The 25,764-nt window shown below is 43.8% G+C and overlaps 1 protein-coding gene across 2 annotated transcripts in view; it reads right to left on the reverse strand.

Annotated features, from left to right (window-relative positions):
• CHCHD3 (coiled-coil-helix-coiled-coil-helix domain containing 3) overlaps positions 1-25,764 on the reverse strand; it is a 272,832-nt gene that overhangs the window by 66,182 nt on the left and 180,886 nt on the right. For both annotated transcript variants that reach the window (XM_075599346.1, XM_075599347.1), the window contains one exon: positions 3,713-3,783. In XM_075599346.1, the coding sequence (XP_075455461.1) occupies positions 3,713-3,783 (71 nt within the window). The remainder of the gene's footprint in view (positions 1-3,712; positions 3,784-25,764) is intronic.

Consider the following 25,764-nt stretch of genomic DNA (forward strand, 5'->3'; position numbering starts at 1 on the left):
TATAAATATATATATATATACACACACATATACATACAGACAAAGCCAAGGGCGAAACCTACGTCGGGGACCTCCTGTTTGTACTCCCTGTGTACCTTCCCGTTTTGACGACCGGCTGCTGAGTTGAAGTTCTGTGTGTTCCGGACAAACCGAGTGATCTTGGTGTTCGCGGTCTGCAAGCAGCTCTACCCACGCATTCCAGTTTTCCTGCACTCATCGGCAGGCTAAGTACGTTACACCTGTGTCCATGCTACTTTTTGTACACCACTTATGCCAGCAGTGGTGTCTCGTATACAAGAGTGCTGCTTATGGATTAATATCTTGGGACTGCTTCTTACAATTACAAGGCTGCGTACACATTTTCTGACCTTTTACTTATGGACATTGTTTTTTTTTACTATATTTTTTCCAATGTGCATGCAGCATCAGGCTCTTTGTACCCTTGGTATGTGCTTGCTCACTTAGGATCACTAATTATAGCTTGTTTAAAAGAGCAGTATTGTATACAGACCGGCCGGTCTTATTGGTAGGGAGTGGATTATACTCTGGAACGCGTTTCTTCAGCTTAGTCTGAAGAAACGCGTAGAGTCACGTGTCATTGTTGCAAACAGTTGAGTGCCATCACAAAACATGCTAGAGAAGTGAAGCTGCATTCCGTTCCTGAATACTGGGGCAATTACATCCGAAGGAACCTGTGTTACTGGGTGGAGATTTGCCGGAGGACACTGCAGAGTGTAACACCACCAACAAGGAAGAGAGTGAAGTCATTACCGAGCTTTGCCAGCGGAGTAGCGGCGGATCATAGCGGTTTTGAAGCATGAGTTGCACTCATACAATGCCTGTAACACTCAGATTTTTGTGAGTTTTGAATTGTCTTGTCCAAATGTTATTACACTTTATATACTTTATCACACAAGGATCGGGCGCTTTTTCTTCTCTTTTTCTGTTAGGTTACGTCAAGGGAGGTTGTTGTGCCCAAGAAGAAGGCTGCCAGTATACGGATACACAGTTCTGTTGAACAATTCAGGTCACACCATTGGATTTTATCTATATGTTATTTGGACATTTTCTTTTCATTTTCTATATTTTATATTGTTTTATAATAAGTTTGTGGTGGCACTAAGTTTTAGCTATTAGTTGAGCACTTTACCATTTTGCCAGTGTTCATTACTAGTTATTGTTGTGGATAATACCATCCATTAGAGCATTTCATTTTAGTGTTTGATCAATATATACATATTGTTTTCTGGCTTTTGCTTAGCATATATATATATATATATATAGCAACTGTAAATATTCCTGTATATTCATTTGCATGTCTTAGACAGGTCTGCAACCCTGTCTTTCACCATTATCACCCAGCAAACAGCACTTCCACGGCAGCAAGGGATTCTGGGAAATGACATGCAAATGAGCACACAGTGCCACTTTTTATCTCATGCTCACATTTCATGAGCAACCCTTAGTCAATGCATGCTGCTTTAAACACAGCTTTTAAGCAAGGACTTGGGAGATGCAAAGTCAGTTAACCCACTCACAGACATGTTTCAACCTTGATGAGTATCATCAGTGTGAGGTTGGTTGCTGGCATTTGCTCATTTGAGATTAAAAGAGTAGGTAATCACCACATTTATTAAGGTTATGGTGGGTACAAAAAGTGACAAAAACCCTCCACAGTATAGCATATAGCAACTGTAAATATTCCTGTATATTCATTTGCATGTCGTAGACAGGTCTGCAACCCTGTCTTTCACCATTATCGACCAGCACACAGCACTTCCACTGCAGCAAGGGATTCTGGGAAATATATATATATATATTCAAATGCACAGGCGGCACACCATTTACCAGTAAATACGTTTTGGTGCTTATCCCCTAAAGCAATAACAGACCATACGATACCGGTTGCAACACGACATCAAGGGACAGCACGCAGGTAAGTAAATCATACATTTTCTATATTTGATAAACACAAAAAACGATGTTTCGGTCCCCCAGTGGGACCTTTCTCAAGGTGGTGCAATTGAATGCAGTGCACAATACATATATATACACCCCAAACCCCAGTGCAATTCAACAATACCAATCACAGTTAATAAGCCTCACCTGCCTATGTGTCATGCATCCACAGTATCAGCAGGTAAAGAGCTGCCATTTTGAATATATTAACTCTGTATTTGTTTACCTAATATGTGTTTGGGCATGCGCAAAAGGCTCAGGGATTGCATGTTACTGCTGAGAGACTACATAAGTCTGCCAGACCCAGCGATATCTTGGATAACCGGAGAGGGTGCGCATGGACTAAACTGATCTGGAGCTGATACCTGGATAGATTATCTATTGCAGGGACGCGCAAAATACACATTGTAACGGCAAGTGAAGCGAAACATGTGAGATACCTGATGTGCTCACCGTAAATGTGCAAAAAATTGTGAGGGAATAAAAACATATATACACACAAGTGTGGATGACGTGGCTGACTGGAATCTAGGTCCGTATATAAATGCTGAAAGCACTCAGCCATATAACGCATAATGCGTAGTGTAAGAAATGATAATGCAATGATGACTATGCATCCTGTCAGGAAGCGACACCTTCAAAACCAACAAAAATACATAATGCAGACACTGTCAAATAGAGAAACTGGTAATAAATTAGAATAAATGCTGTGTCACACTCTCAGCAAACATTGCCACAGGTGGATCTAGACTGCAAGGGACCTGAGGTATCCGACACATTGCAATACACCAAATACGTATGGTTAATGCAACAGCATACATAGAAAGTGAAACAATGCATCAAAGCTTAATAATTTGCACAAACAAAAAAGTCAGTATATAAATGCTGAAAGCACTCAGCCATAAAACGCATAATGCGTAGTTTAAGAAATGATAATGCATTGATATACATATACATACATATATATATACATATTTATACATATATATATACATATTTATACATATATATATACATACATACATACATATCTCAGCTGCTGGAGGTTAGTGGCTCCTCCTTCCCAGGTTTAAAGCCCGCCCCTCCCCACTTCCCAAGTGAGCAGGTCCTTTCATTTTGCTGGATACAGATCCATTGTTGGTCTTTCTCCCACCTAATAGAGTTAATGAGAATTTTAATCCTAATATAGATATATATATATTAGTATTGTATCTGGTAGTGTTAGGACTTGCGAACGGGGTCTGCCTTGTCGCGGCTCGCAAGCTTACAGTACAATGCTTTGGCCAAAGGGTTAAACTAAATTACCCTACTTCGAGAGTCTATAAGTATTTTACTGTGTATTTTTGTCATTGGGATGTAGCATTGGGCTTCTGTGTTGTTTCTATATATATATGTATGTGCCCCGCTCTACTGCTCTCCTTTTTGACACTCATATACAAATATATATTCTGTGGGGGCTCAGGGGTTCCCATTAAGAGCTTACTGGGGTTGTGTGTGTTAACATATATACACACACACACACCATTCTGCTCTCGAAAGTTACGCTTGACAATGCGTTGCGTATTGCTATGCAAGGCATTGTGGGGCACGACTTTGGAGAGCTAGCGTAAATGCCACCTCTATGCCAGTCACCATTTAAAGAAGGAAACCCCCAGATCAGAGTTCTGTTTCCCTTGGTGGTGGCTTGTTGCAACAACAACGATTATATTGCTTTCCGTTCAATCATTTTTTCAGTGCCAGTGAATGGTCTTACTTGAATCTGGCCTGCACGTCGCTGGCAGCCTTCTGGTATTGCTCTGTGGTGACTTTATAAAACTGAGCACTCTGCAAAAAGACAAAACAAAATAGGGATTAGCAACTGGTAACAAAACTCCTGAGGCACAAAAAGCTCATCTTATCAGTATGGTTTAAATGGAAGCTTTTATTAACCTGGGCCAACCTTATCTGTAAAAATGCTTATACCCCACCTAATCATGTTCAACCCCCTTTGTGCTGGATGGGCCAGTTAATGATAGTCATTAAAAGTTCATTATTGACTATCCCTGAATTGAAACACAGTTTTTCTTGAAGAGACAACCAGCAAATTGGTAAGAGAGAGCAGAGCATGCAAAAAGAATGTGGGGAAATGTACCTTTGTGATATGGCAGGTTTGGAAGATCAATTGTTGCAAATTTGCTTTAGTGACTGACTTCCACCTACAAGGAATAATTCCCATATAATCCTAAATTCACCCCGATTCCTCCGTGCATCTGCACACAATAACTTCCTGCTAACAGCAGTCTTTGACGTGGTCGAACCTTTTGAGAACCAGTAGCAGCCCCTTGTTGAGGTCCTTTTATATTCCTGCGCCTTGGGCAGGAATGTGTTGTAATTGTATATACAAACCAAGCTAACAGAATTCTTAGGGGAGTAAAAAGGTCTGTACTTGCATAATTGGTTGGCATCGGAATCTAATTTCAACAATTTAATGAAGAATTAAATACATTTGTAGTATTACTGTAACTTTGATTATAGATAATGATATGGATTATTTAAATGGCAGGACATATGTTTTTCTTTTGCTACGGTCTGTCATAATTATTGATACTCAGCACCTATTAGGTTCTTACCAGGGATTCCCACTAATTATACATGTATGTGTCTGTATGCAAATTGCTGTGTGTGAAATCATTGTTAATCAATCTTCTCTCTCCCTGCTGTGAAACACAATGGGCCTTAGAAAAAAATGCCACCAGTGTTCCTCACAATCCAATACACATTTTCCTAGGCAAATAATTGTATCTATGCACACACAAGACTCAATCCGTGACAACCAGTGTACTGGGTCATGTTCCTATAGCAGGTTTGTCAGGTGCTCTCTGTACTTTGAGAAAATATTTGTAGAATGTAAAAAACAACAATTCTGAGTGACATTTGTAATGTATTATAATGTAACAAGCATTTTTTTGTTTCTATAGCAACCATTTACAAAGTCACACCCCCTTCCTCTTCTGAAACAGGCTCTGGCACACCCCTTTTTGAGCCCTGCCCCCTCTCTAGCAGTGCACCAATTGTACCTAGTGACTGCCTAGTCACATTATCTTCCCCACAGAACTTTGCATCTTTGATCCTCTTCTGCTGCACTGACTGCCATTTAATGAACCCCCAAATTAAATCTTCGCTGATTAAAACCGGCAGCTTGGACTTCTGCTTTAAAGCTTCTCTTACATGTAACTATTCTTTTTTTCAATGTACAAATCAGTGCATTCCTTGAAGGGAAGGAAATGTAACCATGACATCCTTCCACCTGAGGCGTTTCTACTGGCCGCAACGACACAAAGTGATAAACTTTGCAATAAGCTATATTAGATCTGAGGTGAGTCACCAAACTACCTTACTGCCATTAGATTTCGAGTCGAGTTTTGCTCTCCTAAATCTCACTTTCGTTCTGCTTCAGGATTTCCTGAGCTTCTAATCATAAGCAGGGGGCAAGTGCAGAGTCCCGTGCTCAAGAAATCATGGCGTTACAAACACAAACGTTTTCTTTCAAGTTCCTGAGTTGAAGTAAAAAGTTGCAGTCTTAGAAATTACGTTGGGATAGGAACAAATCTGAACTCGTACAGCGCCGGAGTGTCGCGCCACCTCTGTGACCAGGGACTTCCTTCCACGTCACGTGACCGCTCGTCGAAACAGCCCCTTAAACTGAGCAGATGGCAACGACATACGTGTACATCATAAGCCCCCCCCTGGGTGCCGCATCTCTTGGCGCACACGGACCAAATTTTGCAACTAGCAGACACTTTTTTTCTTCTTCAACATTCTCAAATATTCGCTCGCGCATTGGCGATAACTCGTTATGAATTTAAATTAGCCAGAAAAACCTGTCTGACAATTTGTGTTAATTTCGATTAGTGCAGATTGGCATTTTCACCTCGTTTTGGCAAGTCGCAGGCCTTTCCGTGACCTCTGAACATATTTTAAAAAGCATACTTTAAAAAAAAAAAAGTGTGCAAAATTATGCGAATAAAACAGATATTTGCACTGCTCCCAAACACACTAGCATATTTAAAAGGTTTTTAAAAAAAGACCAGTATTCGTATTTTGAAATAATATTTAGAGCATTTAATGACTGCATAACTAAAAGTTTGGGAATGTTTTTCACATCGTCACCCAATATCTTGTGTGTTTACAAACTGTTATACATACATAACTGATTTGTTAGATCAACAATCTTTCTTTTTCTTTTTTTGTGTAAACTACGTATGATGCCAGAATTAGACAATGAAATAACAATAAGGGAAAATAAATATTCACAGGAAACAAATAGGGTTTTACTGTAAGGATAAATATCTGGCCGAGGATTCAAATTACACTGAAAATGTGTTTTAAAATTACTTTTTTTGACTGCCCTTTTGCACAAAAATATAAAATAAAATAATATTGACTGCAAGTGCTTTTGTGGGCCACTACAGTGGGCCGTTCCAGTCACATTAATCAATCCCATAGACTTAAATGGAATCTCTCTGATCTGCATCATTAACAACCTTGGACCTTTAATGAAGATTAATTTATTTACAGCACTGATGATCTCACACACACAATCATCTGCAGAATTAATGACCTCTTAGGCCTGAATTAAATCTCACTTATTGGCAGCATTAATGACTGCATGGGCTACTCTAAGGTCTCTCTTGGGTTTAAGTGAACTTTCAGCATGAACAATACTAACTTAAAAAAAGCTCTGACCACGACTGGGCAACTCCAGTTGTCAAAGGCCACCAACAGGTCATGTTTTAAGGATATCCCTGTTTCAGCACAGGTGGCTCAGTTTTTGATGTCCTGAAAATCTGACCTGTTGGTGGCCCTTGAGGATTGGTGTTGCCCACCCCGCTCCACACCCTCAGTCCCTCCCTACATGCGAGATGTGAATCCTCTCTATATCCATGCTCTTCTCCTGTGCTCTGCTCATCGCCATTTTCTATCCCTCTCACCGCGACTGCTCTCTCGGTACAAACTTTTATCCTTGCTAATCCCTACCTGAGGAACTCGGCATATGCACAGCACCTTCTCTCCACCCCGTGAAGACAAATCTAAAAGCACAGCATCTTAATGAAGCCTCTCTCTAGCCTGGATTCGGGGCTCACTTCTCCACGTAGCCACAAAGGTCAACACTGTGGGCGCTACCATCAACTGCACTTACTCCTCCCCCAGTGTCCAAGTCTCCCAACACACCTCTTTGATTGTAAGCTCTCCGGGGCAGAGTTTCTTTTGGCCATCATATGCTTTTATGCACATTATATTTCCCTGCATTGTGATGCCTGTTTTGTAAAGCAGTGTGTATATTGTTGGAACTAGATCAATAGAATGTTACATGCAAATGGTTACTGAGGGGTACATATCAACCACTCCCATTTTTACTCACAAACCTGAGCAGGGGCTGCAGGAAAGGCCAGGCGCCTCTGCACGTCTCCACGACTATAGCCACAGCTACCTGTTATTCTGGAGATCTACATTCATTAAAGGCTGCAATCACACAGAAACAAATCGCCACTGAAAAGGAAATCAATATAGTGCCTTCTAGTCAATTGGAGCTGCAACATACTTCTCTGCAATAGGCTTTAAACACACTATGGCACTGACGGCGTTAATATTCAGCACATTGGCTCTGTACTGTATCAGATCAATAGGCATGTGGTGAAGTCGCAGACAGACTGCTGAGCACGAATGGACAGGTCTCCATTTAAGATGATGAATGGCCCTTTATCAAGCCACTGTCCCCTCAAAGCAAGCATCCACTATAATCTTATTTAGGCTGCGATTTATCTTTCCCCTGCCTGATCAATAAAGATGAACACAACAGTTGCAGGATCAATAGGCATTTTTTTATTATTATTATTTGAAGGCACCGTTTTGACACGGAGACAATATCCTGGGTTTAGTTTTCACCCTTTCCCCCCCCCCTTACTTTCTTTTGCATCCGGGGATACCAGGCTACATCACCACGCTGGTTTCAACTGCTTTACCGCAGTCAGGGGGTGGAAGACAAATCACTGAGCCACCTCTATGGAAAGCTCGTCCCAAACTGTTTCAGACCCAACGATGCTTCACTGAGTCCCATTCGTAACTCCTATTATTTTCCTTCCTAAACACCCATAAAGAATAAAGGGCTTATTCATATATTTCCTTTAGGATAATATTATTTCAAAGGCAAGTCCTGGTGGCCAGTGTGATATATCCTTGTGGTTCTGTTTATCAGGGCTCGGGAGTAGGTAAACGTTATAAACTAACAGAAAACAGTGTTCAAAAGAGCAGTGAAATGGTACTAAACATCTTTTTATTTTGAGTAGCAGCGATTGCTGGTTTATATGAAAGGGGTTCAAAAGTATCTTGCCATTGTTCCGAACATGAAACCCACAGTGCAGTCCAAGCTATCTACTTCTTAAACATATGCAGCTATCAAGGAAGGAAGAAAAACAAAGCACAGCCAGGATCCAATCCGAAGATGAAGAAGTGGGGGCGGCAGTCCAATGCGAAGATTTAAAAGAATTTATTGAATAAGGTAACACATAGTAAAAACAGGTTAAAAAAAACCCCTCTAACGCGTTTTACGCTGCACCAGCGCTTTATCTCTTTGATAAAGCGCTGGTGCAGCGTGAAACGCGTTAGAGGGTTTTTTTTTAACCTGTTTTTACTATGTGCTCCATTTTTCTTCCTTCCTGGATAGCTGCATATACTTCTACTCTACGACGTGAGGCACGCTGACAGTGTTACCATCTACAGTTTCCTAATGCGAGTTATTTATCTTATGCTTTAAAGCTGCAGTTCAGGCAATATCCTGCATGTGTGTTTTTTTTAATAAAACAGTTCTGTAGTAAGAAAAAATACTTTTAGCATTTTCTGTTTTAAAAAAAACAACTTTGAAAGACCAATTTTCTTATATTCTATTTTAACAAGCATGCTTGTTCCTATAGCAACGATTTACATTCCCCATATTTAAAGATGTCGCCAAACTTTGCCGATCAATAGACGGAGAACGAATTGACCGGCAGCTATGCAGTTTTTTTTAGGTAAGTAGAGATTGGCCACATGAAATTATTGAAGTTAAAAAAAATAAAAAAAATAAAAAAATAAAATAAACGGGAGCCTGATCTGCAGCTTTAGTACCCTGGCTGGGTTATTGTGCTCTAGGGTGTCAGCCCTGTGTTTGTGGTTGAGAGAGGGTTGTTTACATTTCCAGCCCTGCTCTTTCCACTTATTACACAGGTTAAGGATTATTTCTCCACCCACTTTTGAGCTGCATATTGACTCACACAGACATGCTGTTTGTTTCATTGGTACAATGACACCGTTCACACGGGAATCCATCTAATTTAATTGATCTCTACCCTCCATATTTTGGATGCACTGTGACTTTGGGGACTTGAGCCCCCATTATACAAATATACTTCTAAAACATATCAATATAAAGAACAAAGGAATGAGAAGTGAAGCTGCCAGAGCAGTGTTACAAAAATCCCCTAAACAAAATAAGAAACAAAACAACTCATACATATTTGATAAAGGCCCATTCATATCTATTAAAATTTAATCTTCATGCCGACTATTTATATTCCATTTATGACATCCTTGAGTTATGAAAAATTAAAGCTTTCGAGGCTATGCACGCGCCAGGCATTTCAAATATTGGACTTGTAATAGAAAAAAAAAACTTTTACAGGAGAAACTAAACTTTGGAGATATCCCCCCCTCCCCTCTCTCATTTTAACCGCTCGACTCCCTGCAGTTCATTTGGTGGTGGGATAATGTAGGCTGTAAAAGTAGCTCACTCATCCAACGGTTTCCCAACCTATATTGTTAGGCTAAAAGCCAAATACGGAGGAAACCCCCATTCATCAAATTCTTTCTTAGAAGCTACAAACCAGGTACACAAAGTAATTTACCCAAGTAAAAACGTGACAAAAACCTGTACGCACTTATAGTCACATCTGGATGTCCCAGACGCAGGTCTCATGCCACAGCCCTGCCTTTCTCCATAGAGATCCATGTTAGAATGGATAATAGGTAAAACATGACACATTGGGAGTGCTCATTGGCATGTCATTACCCAGAATACCTAGCTGTGGTGGAAGCATTATATGCAGAGAGATAACAGGGAAAGGCAGGTTTGTGGACCCAGACATGTGAATGTGCTCACAACGTGGTATTTTTATTTGCTGTAGGTGCTGCAACCCCACTGTGAATCAATGCAGGCTCATTCGGCAATAAAGGGGTTAGATGCCCCACTGCATTACTGTTCAGAAATATCACTGTTTTCCATTTCTCTTTACAGTACTTTGAGTCATCCTAACACAGAAACCGTACTGAGAAACAATCTCAACTGCTACTGACCAGCTGCCCACAAAAGCGGAGATTCGCTGAGGCCAGTTGCAGGGCAATGCACCATATCTTTATTCTGCCCAGCTTATTATGCATTCACTACGATTTATGAGAGAACCCCACAAATATAAAGCAGGCAGTGTTGTCTTGCCGTAGCAACCTGTAGCACAGAAGGTTGCAGAAAGTCGGGCTCTTTGGTCTATGCAGGACAAAACTGCATAAGCAACACTTACTAATTGGTAATTATCTAGGACTGGAGATATCACATTACTAAAGGAATTAACAGCTTTCCCAGCAGGAGCAGAGATGGTAAGGAATGTTTATGCCAGGGCACAGGTTAAAATGGCAGTCATTTCCACCACACTGCAGGAAAGCTTAAAGCAAATCAGATAGTTAGCAGGTGATCTCATTAATAATTCAAATAACCCATTCCGTACTGGATAGTAATCTAATTAATCACTTAACATGACAAAGAACACACCAAAAAAACGCAAATATATTTGCAATTTGATCGAAACGTTACCACTGTAATTTTCACCCCCTCACCTTATTATCTTTTCATATTCCTTCACAATTGTACCTTATTTCTAACATGTTATATCACACGCCTCACATGCCAATATGCTAAAGAGCTTCTTGCGCATTATGGTCCAGATGCACAAAGCTCCGTTAATCAGGGCAAATAACGTAACGTTACCTAGAGACTTTATTTTCACCGAGTTTAAAGGGTAGCTAATGATGTGCAAAAATAGTGTCACCATAAGTTGTATCGTAGCGATAGATGCATTAGCGGGTACGTTAATAGCGCAGCGACGCATTGAAGAGGCACTGCGGGCTAATGTATTATTTTTGAATAGATTTAAAGCAGAGCCCCGCTTCCCGAGATACTCCCTCCGTATGTGCTGCTGGTAAGAGCCCCGGCTGGGCGGTTTCCAATAGGAAATCGTAACGTTGTTCCTTGTGTCTTCCTATTGGCCCATGTGATGCGGAGGCTTTAAACCGTGCAGAGATACAGCCAACCCCTACGGAGGTAAGTATCTCCAGAATTAACACATTCCCAGCAAGCTCAAACCCCAATATATATCTCTATCTATCTCTATCTATCTATATATAGCAACTGTAAATGTTCCTGTATATTCATTTACATGTCTTAGACAGGTCTGCAACCCTGTCTTTCACCATTATCGCCCAGCAAACAGCACTTCCACTGCAGCAAGGGATTCTGGGAAATGACATGCGAATGAGCACACAGTGCCACTTTTTATCTGAGATCTCTAAAGGAGAAAAAAACAAAAAAACAGGCGCACTCATAGTGTAGTAAGGTTAACAAATTTATATATGGGACTGGTAAAATATGATCTTTTCACTCTCAAACGGAGAGTAATAAAACACATGTATGAGATAATACTCAATCGCCAGCATGTAGAGTGGGACCTCGACTGCAACTCCGGATGGAAAGCCGTTTTAGTCACTGTGTTGGAGGGAATCCGTGACACCTTGGGTAACCTCAATGTGAGCACTCAGTACAAGGTGTACTTAGTAGATCAATAGGAAATATAGTGGAAGCCACTGCAGGGGGATTAAAGTTCACACAGTGGCTCCCAAACCAAAAGTGGTGTGTGTAGGCTCCACATGTATGTGTGTGGCAGAAGCCATAGAGCTGAATTGTGGTCCCCATTCACATTGCTGCAGTGTCACTTATGTGGCAAACAGAAAAAAAGCCCCAACCACAAATTGCATATGAGGCCATGGTCAGACATGCACTGTCATACACAAATCAATATTCCAACGTGCTAAGTGCAAAAATATAAATGTTAAAATGACGATGTGGAAGGCTGTTGGTCACTCGTGGACCTAGTATCAAATATGTGGCTGTTTCCGTGGACCCGGCACGTGGCCAATATAAACTGCCCTGGCATAAAGTTGTGGCAGAAGCATCACAAGACCATTGCAATGGATGCATAATATGTAGCCTGGGTATGGCTTCTAATGACATTACTGATAAATGGGGCATTAACCACCTAAAAGGCAAAACATGATAATCGTTAATGCAAAACCTGCTCAATGTCCAAGAGCCTTAGTGTACAGTCCATAGTCCAATCCTTATCCGAAACGGGTATGTCCTGGTGGTTTGCCCATGGAAAATCCCTATGTGCAGAATAGGCGCCCTGTTGGTGAAAAACCTAGTAAACAGTGAAATAATGCCTACTATAATAAGCAAAGTTAAACATTGCAGCAGGGAAACCAGCGATGTGTGAATCCTCAGTCAGCACAGCCATACTCCTCTGGGGATGTAAAATCACCTATTACAAGCAGCTATGGCATAGAAAAGCAACAGAGCATATACAGGAAACACATAGTGGGTAAATCCCTGTATGCAGAATAGGTGTTTAACTTTGCTTATCATAATAGGCATGATTGCACTCTGTTTACTAGGTTTTTCACCAACAGTGCGCCTATTCTGCACATAGGGATTTACCCACTATGTGTTTCCTGTATATGCTCCGTTGCTTTTCTATGCCATACAGTAGCTGCTTGTAATAGGTGATTTTACATCCCCAGAGGAGTATGGCTGTGCTGACTGAGGATTCACACATCGCTGGTTTCCCTGCTGCAATGTTTAACTTTGCTTATTATAGTAGGCATTATTTCACTGTTTACTAGGTTTTTCACCTACAGGGCGCCTATTCTGCACATAGGGATTTTCCATGGGCAAACCACCAGGACATACCCGTTTCGGATAAGGATTTGACTATGGACTGTACACTAAGGCTCTTGGACATTGAGCAGGTTTTGCATTAACGATTATCATGTTTTGCCTTTTAGGTGGTTAATGCCCCATTTATCAGTAATGTCATTAGATGCCATACCCAGGCTACATATTATGCATCCATTGCAATGGTCTTGTGACGCTTCAACCACAACTTTATGCCAGAGCAGTTTATATTGGCCACGTGCCTTGTCCACGGAAACAGACACAGATTTGATACTAGGTCCACGAGTGACGAACAGCCTTCCACATCGTCATTTTAACATTTATATTTTTGCACTTAGCACGTTGGAATATTGATTTGTGTATGACAGTGCATGTCTGACCATGGCCTCATATGCAATTTGTGGTTGGGGCTTTTTTCTGTTTGCCACATAAGTGACACTGCAGCAATGTGAATGGGGACCACAATTCAGCTCTATGGCTTCTGCCACACACATACATGTGGAGCCTACACACACCACTTTTGGTTTGGGAGCCACTGTGTGAACTTTAATCCCCCTGCAGTGGCTTCCACTATATTTCCTATTGATCTACTAAGTACACCTTGTACTGAGTGCTCACATTGAGGTTACCCAAGGTCAGCACTGCATCTGACATCACACTGTGCAATCAACTTGATTTGCAGCACCTGTTATTTGTGAGTATTCTAGGGGTATATATATATATATATGTGTGTTCACTTCTGTCCTGTAACTGCACCACCTTGACAAAGGTCCCATTTGTGGACCGAAACATTGGTTTTGTGTTTATTTTTTCAATACACTTTGTTCAATTCTGGAGTCTGCCTGCTGATTTCGTTTCCAAACGGTATCGTATTGCTTATTCTTCATTATAGGATCTGCACGCACACCAGTGACTATTATTACGGAGTGCTTTTTGTTCTTTTTCTATGAGATATAGATATATATATATATATATATATATATATATATATATATATATATATATATATATATATAATACACTTAGTTAAGGGTTAGGCAGTATAACCAACCCCACACTGATGAGACCCATTAAGGCCTATAGGGAACCATGTTAAAAATGGTTATTGAGGCAAAAAGTGACACTGTGTGCTCATTTGCATGTCATTTCCCAGAATCCCTTGCTGCAGGGGAAGTGCTGTATGCTTGGGGGATAATGGGGAAAGGTGGGGTTGCAGACCTGCCTAAGACATGCAGATGAGCATACAGCTATATTTGCATATTTGCTTTCCTGTGGAGGGTTTTTGTCACTTTTTTTACTCACCATAACTTAACTCAGTATTATGGTTTGGCCTATCCCATAAGCCTCTCTTGCATTCCCAGTAAAATCAACCCCACACTGATGAGACCCATCAAGGTTGAAACAGCTGTCTGTGGGTGGTTTTCTGGGTATGCACCTTAACCCTGGCTGTGCTCGAAGCTGTGACCATGCAGCAAGCTTAAGCCTATAGGGAACCATGTTAAAAATGGTTATTGAGGCAAAAAGTGACACTGTGTGCTCATTTGCATGTCATTTCCCAGAATCCCTTGCTGCAGTGGAAGTGCTGTATGCTGGGTGATAATGGGGAAAGGTGGGGTTGCAGACCTGCCTAAGACATGCAGATGAGCATACAGCTATATTTGCATATTTGCTTTCCTGTGGAGGGTTTTTGTCACTTTTTTTACTCACCATAACTTAACTCAGTATATATATATATATATATATATATATATATATATATATATATATATATATATATATATATATATACTGTAATATATACTATATATATACACACACTAGCTGAGAGAGCCGGCGTTGCCCGGGAGTAAAATTTCCCGCTCCCTCCTCTCTCTCAACTCCCCGTTTGTTTCTCCGCTCCCCCCTCTCTGTTTGTGCGTTCCCCCCCCTACAGTGTTCCACACACACAGGGTACCCACCACGCACCCAGTGTCTCCCACACGCACCCAGTGTCTCTCCCCCCCCCACAGTGTCCCCTTCCCCCACACACACACAGTGCCCCCCACACACACACACACAGTCCCCCCCCCCACACACACACACTGTCCACACACACACACACACACACACACTGTCGCCCCCCCCCCCACACACACACACACTGTCCACACACACTGTCCACACACACTGTCCACACACACTGTACACACACACACTGTACACACACGACACTGTCCCCTCACACACACACACACACACTGTCCCCACACACACACACACTGTCCACACACACACACACACACACACTGTCCACACACACACACACACACACACACACACAAGCCCCCTCCCCTGTTACAGGACCACAAAGTCCCCTCCCCTCTATTCTTGAGAAGGTACGGACCCGAAAGCCCCCTCCCCTCTGACAGGACTCACAGCACCACTCCTCCCTCCCGCGCTCCTCCGATTGTCCAGTCCGAATGTCGCGCACCTATTCCTTCTCTGCTCTCCCTTCTCCTGTCCGGGGAGCGCTGCGCACGCGCCCCTCTCTCCACCTGTGAGTGCGAGCCGCCGGGAATCTTGCAGCAGGGAAGGGGCGGGGCCTGTCCGGTTGACGGGGGAGAGTGACGCCCACCGGGAGAGGGGAAGGCGCGCAGAGTGGGGAAGGTGAGCTGCGGGTGAGGAGAACAGGAGAGTGGAAGTTGGGTGACGTCATAGAGCCACGCAGGCCGATTTGAGGCGTGCGGGGGCGGGCCACGGACCAATCTGATTGGCCAGAGGCTGAGTGACAGACCAACGGACCAATCAGATTGCCCATAAGAAAAGCAAACATACACCGTTTTCATGACTGACACACTGACTGTGTGTTTTTCCCTTTTTGCGCTTCCTTTTTCATATATGTCCCGGTTTAACCCCGCTGATCACGGGAGAGTGGAAGCAGCAGAGGGATACTACCTACTTTGAATATCAAGGGACTTTATTGGGACTGCGCGCATTTTAGTCTTCTCCTTGTACTTGTATATAAGTTACCCTGTCTATAGAACTGTATTGATACGTTATTTGTGGTTAACTTGAGGTTATCGTAACGTTATTCTGTTTAGTGCATAGGTGTTCGGAATAACGTTGTGTTAAATAGGCTGCCGGAGCTGTGTGCATCTGGCCCAATGTTGGAACGTGTCATGTTGAAGACATGCACCTCCTCTTAGCATGCGTTTCTGCATCTGTTTTTTTGCAGCATGGCATCACCCGATAGGATCATTAAAACAACAAACATTAATACCTCAAAGCTTCACAACTTCATTTGAAGCTGTACACTGCTGTTTCTTTGCAAACGTCTGCTTGGTTTTGGAGCGTATTTTGCCATTGGTGTACAGCTAAATGACGCACAACCTGCGAAACATGATTAAAGTATATCAATCCCATTAACTGATCCTTATTTTGAATCGCTAAATTCTCTTTTGCATTTCTTTCTGTGCACGTGCCTGAACATTATTCATTTGGCTAATCTGAATATGAAGGAATGTGAGGTCTTCATTGGACACTCTGGGTGCCCACGGATGGACGTAGCTACTAGGTCCTTTTGTCTGGCACTCCAGGGGCACCAAGACCTGGTAGCTGCTTTATAATCTACTTGCTCCATTTTCAAGCTGAGATCGCATTCTGCGCTCATGTGTAGAGCAGAACTCGTCCTTACCGGCCAAAGAACAGAAGAGGACTCTGTCCCTTACAGAGGTGCTCAACTTCAGTCCTCAAGCCCCCACAACAGGTCAGGTTTACAGGCTATCCCTGCTTCAGCACAAGTGGCTCAATCAGTCCCTGCTTCAGCACAGGTGGCTCAATCAGAGGCTCAGTCCTCGACTGAGCCTCTGATTGAGCCAGCTATGCTGAAGCTGGGATATCCTGGGGGGCTTGAGGACTGGAGTTCAGCACCCCCTGCCTTACATCAGCAGTAACAGAGCGATCATGTGATCGCGATGTGCCAGAGAGGCTGTGACTGCGGCCCCTCCAGCACTCAAAGGGTTAAGACATACCATAGTGACATTTGTTCAAGTTCTGCAAATTACAGTATAGAAGCAAAAGTGGCGATTGACCCAATTCAGTTTCTGTCATTGCGGGCTGCTTTAGCCTAGTAAGCAATTTGGGGATGGTTTATGGAAGGAGATATGGAAGGAGACACTAGACACAGCATTATGATATATATGAGGTTGTGCATCTTGGCATAAATCTCTGCTAAGTCAGAGTTGGCATAAACCTCCATGACTTTGTAATGCCTCTCAATGCACTTTCATGGACCTTGATACAACTCATAGCTCAATTTTTAAAGGTCACACAGTATGATACAAACAAGGTAAAAATGTTTGTATGCACATACATTTAGTAAATTAAATAAGTGAATGGCAATTTAAAAAAATAAAATAAAGAAAAGTAGAAGTACAGGTATTTTAAATGGCTTTTTATTATATTTTAATGTTCCTGGTAACAAAATGCTTTGAAGACTTACGAAACTCTGTACCTAATCTCTATTATCACAAGACTGGTTGCATCTACAGGTATATACTGTACATTTGTCCAGAGGGAGCGTATATATCAGGATCACCCCAAGGGAAGAAAGAAAACACTTATAGTGTAGTAGGGTCAAAAAATCTTGGTGAGGGTAGGGGTTTGGGCTCTTATAGGGGGCCTACTTACAGTGTGTACACGATATATGAGCAGGTAGAATAATGGCCAAACAACTAGGTCAGTATCTGTTGTTCGTAGGAAATTCTCAGGAAAAAAGGAAAAAGAAGACCGATTGGTCTGCACAATCTGAAAATGTATCTTGAATAAAACAAGCAATATATATGTACTCACATTGTGTACATATTCAATGGAAAAGTGTTGGACGCTCAAGGTTATCCTGCACCGTGGAGATGATATAAGAGCCAAGACCCCTACACTCACCAAGATTTTTTGATCCTACTACACTTTTTCTTCCCTTGGGTAGGGCCGCTTTATACATTAGTGCGCCTGCAGGGGGCCAAGGTTTATGTATGAGGTGTGGGGCAGTCAGTGAGAAAGTTTTAAGGCGGGAGAGGGTTCTACTGCGGTCTTGAAACAAGTCCCTTAGGCTGAGATTATAGTCCACATGTTGGCGCGTGCTTGCGACATGAACAATCGTCCAATTCCTTATGAGGCCAACCATAGTCCGGGCGACCGTGCTAGCGATGCAGAGCGACCGTGCACGCCCCTACTAAAATCTCAGCCTTACTTGCACTGCTTACTTATTAACTGCTAAGAGTTCGCACTGATGCAGCTATGGACTATATTAGAATTTAAAATACTTCTAGTACAGATTGCTGTGAATGGAGAACTAAGGACAGCATTTAATTTCATTTCATACGCCCATAATATAAATTATCTTTAACTGTGCATGCAATGTCTTGTATATAATGTATACCCTGCTCATTATGTAACTGTATTTGTAAACATGTATTATTTGTCTTAACTCTGTACCCAGGACATACTTGAAAACGAGAGGTAACTCTCAATGTATTACTTCCTGGTAAAATATTTTATAAATAAATAAATAATAAATACATTTCTTGCGGACACTTGTAGCACTTTTAAAGCCTTACTTTCTACACAATTTGGTGTCATCTGAACTGATAAAACATAACTAAAGTGAAAGATTTCATTTAATAGAGTTCCAGGAACACCATCTAAACCTTATTTTTTCCTTTAAACAGCATCTCTACTCAATAAAAGTCCCATACCTCTTATTTTATTGAAATGTGGCTTTTAAACACTGCTTAAATTCAATATGAGGCGAAAGGGAGTTCACGAAACCTATTAAAAGGTGTCTGTGATTGTTCTGTACGGTACTTAATCGTTCCCTTCACGGAGAGAAGGTGTAAAGGAGACGGTGCCCTTTCACTGGAAGTAGAAGACAGAAGGATCTTATTTTTATCATTTGGAAGCCAGAATATATGGAGGGCAAAACAAGTGCAAGGTTTAGCCCTCCCCTCCTCCCTACTGCAGCCATTAAACTAGGAGTCCGTATATTGGCACCCAAATCCACAAGGCATATGTAATTATATAACGCCATCTATTTACATAGTACTTCACAGCAGTAATACACGTGACATAATATAAACACAACACGCGCTGGATAAATAAAAGTATGGTACCATTAGGGGGAAAAAAGGAAACCCTCCCCCGAAGAGCTTACAATCTAAGTGGTAAGTAGGAAGAACGTACAGAGACGGTAGGAGATGGTCAGGAAAATTATTGGCGATAAGGAAAAAGGAGAGGTATTAAACAAATTATTTGCCTCTGTGTTTACCAGGGAGGAATCAATTTAAAAAAATAGTGCCACAGGAGGAAGCCACAACCTCTATATTAATGAACATTTGGTTAACTGAGGAAGTGCATAGGCAGCTTGATAAAATTAAAGTAAATAAAGCACTTTCCCCAATGGCATATATCCAAAAGTTCTTAAGGAGCTAAGTTCAGTAATAGTCAAACCATTACATTTAATATGCAGGACTCTATTGCCACAGGTTCAGTACCACAAGACTGTCGTAAAGCAGACGTGGAGCCTATATTTAAAAGGAAGCTAGATCACAACCAGGGAATTACAGGCCTGTAAGCCTGACTTCAATAGTGGGGAAGCTACTTGAAGGTTTAGTATGGGATAATATTCAGGAATACCTCATTAATAAAAAAATTATTAGTAATAGTTATCATGGATTTACAAAGGATAGGTTGTGCCAAACTTACTTTATTAGTGTCTTTGAAGAGGCAAGTAGGAATTTAGACCAGAGAAATGCAGCTGATGTGGTCGACTTAGATTTGGCAAAGGCTTTTGACACGGTTCCACACAAGAGGTTGGTGTACTAAATAAAGGAAATTGGTCTTGGTAAAAAATATTTGCACCCGAATTGAAAACTGGTTGCAGGATAGACAACAGAGAGTTGTCTTGAATGGAATTTTTCAGGTTGGACTAAAGTAAGTGGAGTACCTCAAGGATCAGTATTGATCACTGCTTCATAACTTGTTTATTAATGACATTGAGGTTGGCATTGAGAGCAAAGTCTCCATCTTTGCCAATGACACTAAATTGGGTAACGTAGTGAAATTAGAGCAGGGTGTAATTTCTCTCCAGAAAGACTTGGATAAACTGGAAATTTGGCAGGATAATGGCAGTGGAGGTTTAATACAGATAAATGAAATGTTATGCATTTGTGAAACAAGAGTAAACAGGCTACAGTACATTAAATGGGGAATAATTAGGTCAATTCTAACTGGAGAAAGATTTAGGATTGTTTGTAGAATGCAGGCATAGCAATAGTGCCCAATGTCAGGCAGCAGCTGCAAAGATAAATAAGATCTCATCTTGCACAAAACGTGGTATGGATTAGACGGAAGAAAGCATAATTATGCAACTATATAAAGCATTAGTAAGACCACAACTTGAATATGGAGTACAGTTTTGGGCACGAATACATAAAAAAGGATGGAAAATTTGACTTGTGAGGAGAGGCTAGGTAAATTGTATTTTTTTACATTAGAAAAGAGGCGTCTAAGAGGGGATATGATAACCATATACAAATATAGTCAAGGTTGTTGAGTGGGATTGAGAGATCACGGGATGACGGGAGGACAGTGGATGCTGGCACCAGGGCCCCGGGCCTAGGTCAGCCAATCCCTGTGAGGGTCTGGTATTAGAAAGTGATGTGTCGGGATGATGTGCATTGGTAATCGGAAATTAAACAGTTATATCTTTAATATTAACCAAGATGTTTAGTCTAAGAATAACACAGAAGCACATATAACGTGTAATCTGTTCATTCATTCTATTATTTTGATTATTGTGAATTTAAGTTATTTAACAGCTTAATTTAAAGGTTAATATAATTAACGTGCGAAGAGGAAAAAACTATTAAAGGTCTATTTCGATACCAGTACCACTGCTTTCATAGTTGCAGAAGAACTCTCTCCCCTAAGAGACATCCAATTATCATGGCCACTGTTACTCAAGATGTTTACAAGTGGAAAGGTGTTAGCCAGCTGAGAAACAAGGTCAACGTGAATGTATTGGGTAGATTAAACACTGAATTAAAAACAACCCTTTAGTGCCTAGTAGAATGAACTCTATACGCCAGAGAACGGTTATCTAATAAAGAAAAATGACAATGAAAAGCTGTTGGGACAAAGTTGTAACATTTTATCTTAATATATAAAATCGATTGGTTGGTACTAGCTGCGGTGAATCTGATTGGTCCTCAGCCTCTGGCCAATCAGATTGGTGGGTCTGACGTCACCCAACTGCCACTCTCTTCCCCCTCGGACACACACACACACACACACACTTCTCTCTCTGTCCTCTCCCCCCCATCACACTCACCTCCCCGGCGCTCCACTCACCTCCCTCCCCGGTGCTCCACACACCTCCCTCCCCGGTGCTCCACTCACCTCCCCCCCTCCCAGGTGCTCCACTCGCCTCCCTCCCCGGTGCTCCACTCGCCTCCCCCCCTCCCCGGTGCTCCACTCGCCTCCCCCCCTCCCCGGTGCTCCACTCGCCTCCCCCCCCTCCCCGGTGCTCCACTCACCCCCCCCCCCCTCCCCGGTGCTCCACTCACCTCCCCCCCCCTCCCCGGTGCTCCACTCACCTCCCCCCCCCTCCCCGGTGCTCCACTCACCTCCCCCCCCCTCCCCAGTGCTCCACTCACCTCCCCCCCCCTCCCCGGTGCTCCACTCACCTCCCCCCCCCTCCCCGGTGCTCCACTCACCTCCCCCCCCCTCCCCGGTGCTCCACTCACCTCCCCCCCCCCCTCCCCGGTGCTCCACTCACCTCCCCCCCTCCACGGTGCTCCACTCACCTCCCCTCTTCCCCCGGTGCTCCACTCACCTCCCCCTCTTCCCCCGGTGCTCCACTCACCTCCCCCCCCTCCCCCGGTGCTCCACTCACCTCCCCCCCCTCCCCCGGTGCTCCACTCACCTCCCCCACTCCCCGGTGCTCCACTCACCTCCCCCCTCCCTGGTGCTCCACTCACCTCCCCCCCTCCCCGGTGCTCCACTCACCTCCCCCCCACCCCGGTGCTCCACTCACCTCAACTCCACGTCGCCCCCCCTCCTGTCCACTGCCCCCCCCCTCCTGTCCACTGCCCCCCCCCCTCCTGACCACTCTCCCCCCTCCTGTCCACTGTCCCCCCCCCCCTCCTGTCCACTGCCCCCCCCCCTCCTGTCCACTGCCCCCCCCCTCCTGTCCACTGCCCCCCCCCTCCTGTCCACTGCCCCCCCCCCTCCTGTCCACTGCCCCCCCCCTCCTGTCCACTGTCCCCCCCCTCCTGTCCACTGTCCCCCCCTCCTGTCCACTGTCCCCCCCCTCCTGTCCACTGTCCCCCCCCCTCCTGTCCACTGCCCCCCCCCTCCTGTCCACTGTCCCCCCCCTCCTGTCCACTGTCCCCCCCCCTCCTGTCCACCCCCCTCCTGTCCACTGTCCCCCCCCCCCTCCTGTCCACTGCCCCCCCCTCCTGTCCACTGCCCCCCCCTCCTGTCCACTGCCCCCCCCTCCTGTCCACTGTCCCCCCCTCCTGTCCACTGTCCCCCCCCTCCCTGTCCACTGTCCCCCCCCCTCCTGTCCACTGTCCCCCCCCCTCCTGTCCACTGTCCCCCCCCTCCTGTCCACTGTCCCCCCCCTCCTGTCCACTGTCCCCCCCCCTCCTGTCCACTGTCCCCCCCTCCTGTCCACTGTCCCCCCTCCTGTCCACTGTCCCCCCCTCCTGTCCACTGTCCCCCCCTCCTGTCCACTGTCCCCCCCTCCTGTCCACTGTCACCCCCTTTCCTGTCCACTGTCACCCCCTTTCCTGTCCACTGTCACCCCCTTTCCTGTCCACTGTCACCCCCTTTCCTGTCCACTGTCACCCCCTTTCCTGTCCACTGTCACCCCCCCCCCCCTCCTGTCCACTGTATACAGGAATATACCAAATAAGTAAACATGGGAAGGATGTTAATCCAGGGAGAAATCTGATTGCCATTATTTTTTCCCCCTATGAGACAATGTTTAACTGGGATATTTTTTTTTAAATTTGCCTTCCTCTTGATCAAAATACTATAAATACAAATATAGGATCTACATTTAACATAGGTTGAATTCTATGGACATATGTCTTTTTTCATCCTCATTTACTGATACAACTATAATATTTTTCACAATATAAAAGAAAACCGTTTTACAAAGGGACGTAAATAGTTTATGGCCAGACCTTCAATTAAATGCTGAATCCTCAAGTCCGAACACACACACATTAATTTGAGTTCTAAGATGAGCAAATGGATTTTAAGCCCTTCGAAGTTTATTTTCATAATCCATTTATTTCATGCTTATCACAAAAGCAATCAACTAGAAAGGTCGCCATTTAGATGTCATAAATAAGCACGGCTTTGGAGCCACAAATAAACAGTTTCTTAGATGTAAAGTATCGAGAAGACTAAAACATGCTCTGCATTCAGTCCTTTGCTTTCTACATCTAAGGAAAACACAATTTTCTCACTCAAGACACAACCAAAACTTTTGTTTACCAACTCATTACGTCTCGTCACGACTACTGCAATCTCCTCCGAGTTGGCATGTTCCCTGTCCCCGCTCCAATCCATCCTAAATGCTGCTGCCTGACTCATCTAGCTAACTCTCCGCTCTACTTCTGCTGCTCCACTATGCGAATCCCTGCACCGGCTTCCCATATCCTCCAGAATCTAAAACCCGTCAGATGCTCCCCCAGCTTTCAGAATTTTAAAAGCCAACTTAAAACTTGCATATTTGTGTGTATTTTCAATTTGTTTTTACATACTGTAGGATTAAGCAGGGGTCTCCGGTGCTGAAACCCATATCAGCTACGGGGACCTCTGCTCCTTGAGCTACATGTCTCCGTAGGGGATGCCGGTAGCAGCTCCGGCTGCGTAGCTGGGGTTCTCATCATGGCGGAGTTAAAAGCTCCCGTGTACCTCGGGCCAATAGGAAGTTATGACCTCATCTGGTGCGGCTTATTGGCGCATGTGACCAAGAGCTTTAACCAGCGCCAAGATACCCTATGGAGGTATGTATCTTGGAAGAAGAGGGTTCCTCCAGCTGAAATTAATGGGGTTCAGCTCAGGAGACCCCTGGCCTTCAATCTGATGAAAACACGCCAACAACGGTCCTTTGGGATTGCAGCTTTAAGGAATTCTGAAACCCCCCCTGACATCTACATCCCCCTAACCCCATCCTCAAGCATACTTCCAGCTTTATTTTTCTGATGCCGAAGCAACAGCTCTCCTCTAGAACTCCTCAGTGAAGTCTAAGGGGTTTTGTAGCCAAAAATAACACAAATGGCAGCTTTTGCTTATGTAGAATTCGACTCTATATAACAGCCACTTATACCTTTAGTTTAAACTGGGCCCCTTATTCCTTCTAGATAGTATGTTTCCATGAGCAGGGCCCTCAGACCGATTTGCTTTCATTTGTTCCTATTATGTTTGTCATTCTGTTTATGTTCCCCCATATATAGTACCACCCTGCGAAGCATGTTGGTGCTTTATAAATAAATACCAACAATAACGAACACCGCTAAATAAGTCTCTGCAATTAAATAATGTAAGGAATGTGCATTACCTGAACACCTGCAGTACAATGGACAGCAGCCTGAATGCAGCGCTTACAGAACCTTAGGCTGCGTCCATAGAAGCACCGACGGCGCTCCTCCGCAACTGACGCTAAGGCTCGCCTGCTCAATCAGGAGCGATTACATGGACTAGCAGGTGAGCCAGCGTGCGCGATCGGAGGTGGGGCATGGACGTCACTGAGCCAATAGCCCGTGAAGCACCGACGTCAACGTCACGGCGCCAACGTCGACACGCTGCTTCGCTCTGATTGGGTGTTTCAGCCGACAGCGCGCTCGGGAACAATTTCAGCTGTTGGCTAAAAATCCCAGCGCTTCAGCGCGCATGCGGTAGCTCGCGGAAGCCCCTTCTGAAGACATCCTCATTGAGGATGACGGGGCTCATCGCGGAGCGTCCGCACTGCTCAGCACTGTCGGTGCTTCTATGAACTCAGCCTTAGAGTGCTGCTTAAAACCTATTGGCTGCTATAGCAGGATCAGAATTAGTCAGTATTTGTGGTCTCCAGCTTAAAAGCCTGGTTACAGCTTCTAGTTTAACTGCTACCTTGCGTCTGTGCAGTTGTGTTGTGATAACCAGCAACCAGGCCCTGCATCCCTCTGACCCCCTCCTTATCTGCCTTTACCCGTCAAATCCTGCCCAGTATTTACAGGGGAAGGGGGGGGGGGGGGGGGAGAGATCAGCACTTTAATACGTTGTACAACCCAAGGGGCCGTGACTTGGGACCCTGAGGCGAAGGGTGTGCCCAGGTTCCCCTGCCATCATCCAGTTTGTATTCTGCCACCAATGGTCCAGCTAGTCGGTGACAAACTGGCACCGAGACTTAATAGGCATTACAGATACAGGGATTCCAAAGCAATTTGGAACAGAAAACAAGGCAATAAGTAAGTAAGTTTTGGTAATCCATGGATACCCGAAGAGGAGACAGATTTGCTGTGGTGGAGCATGGATGGGTACACAACAGGAAAAGCAAGTGATTAGCTGATCTGGACTACATCATTAATACAACAGACATCTCACATTTAGAAACTTGTCTGTGTGACCAGTCCACACGGGACACCAACCCGGGTCCTAATCAGGTCACAAGATACTAAAGGACCACAATCCAGTTTCCTTGG

Source organism: Ascaphus truei, chromosome 5 (genome assembly GCF_040206685.1).
Source record: "Ascaphus truei isolate aAscTru1 chromosome 5, aAscTru1.hap1, whole genome shotgun sequence".
Classification (NCBI taxonomy): Eukaryota; Metazoa; Chordata; class Amphibia; order Anura; family Ascaphidae; genus Ascaphus; species Ascaphus truei.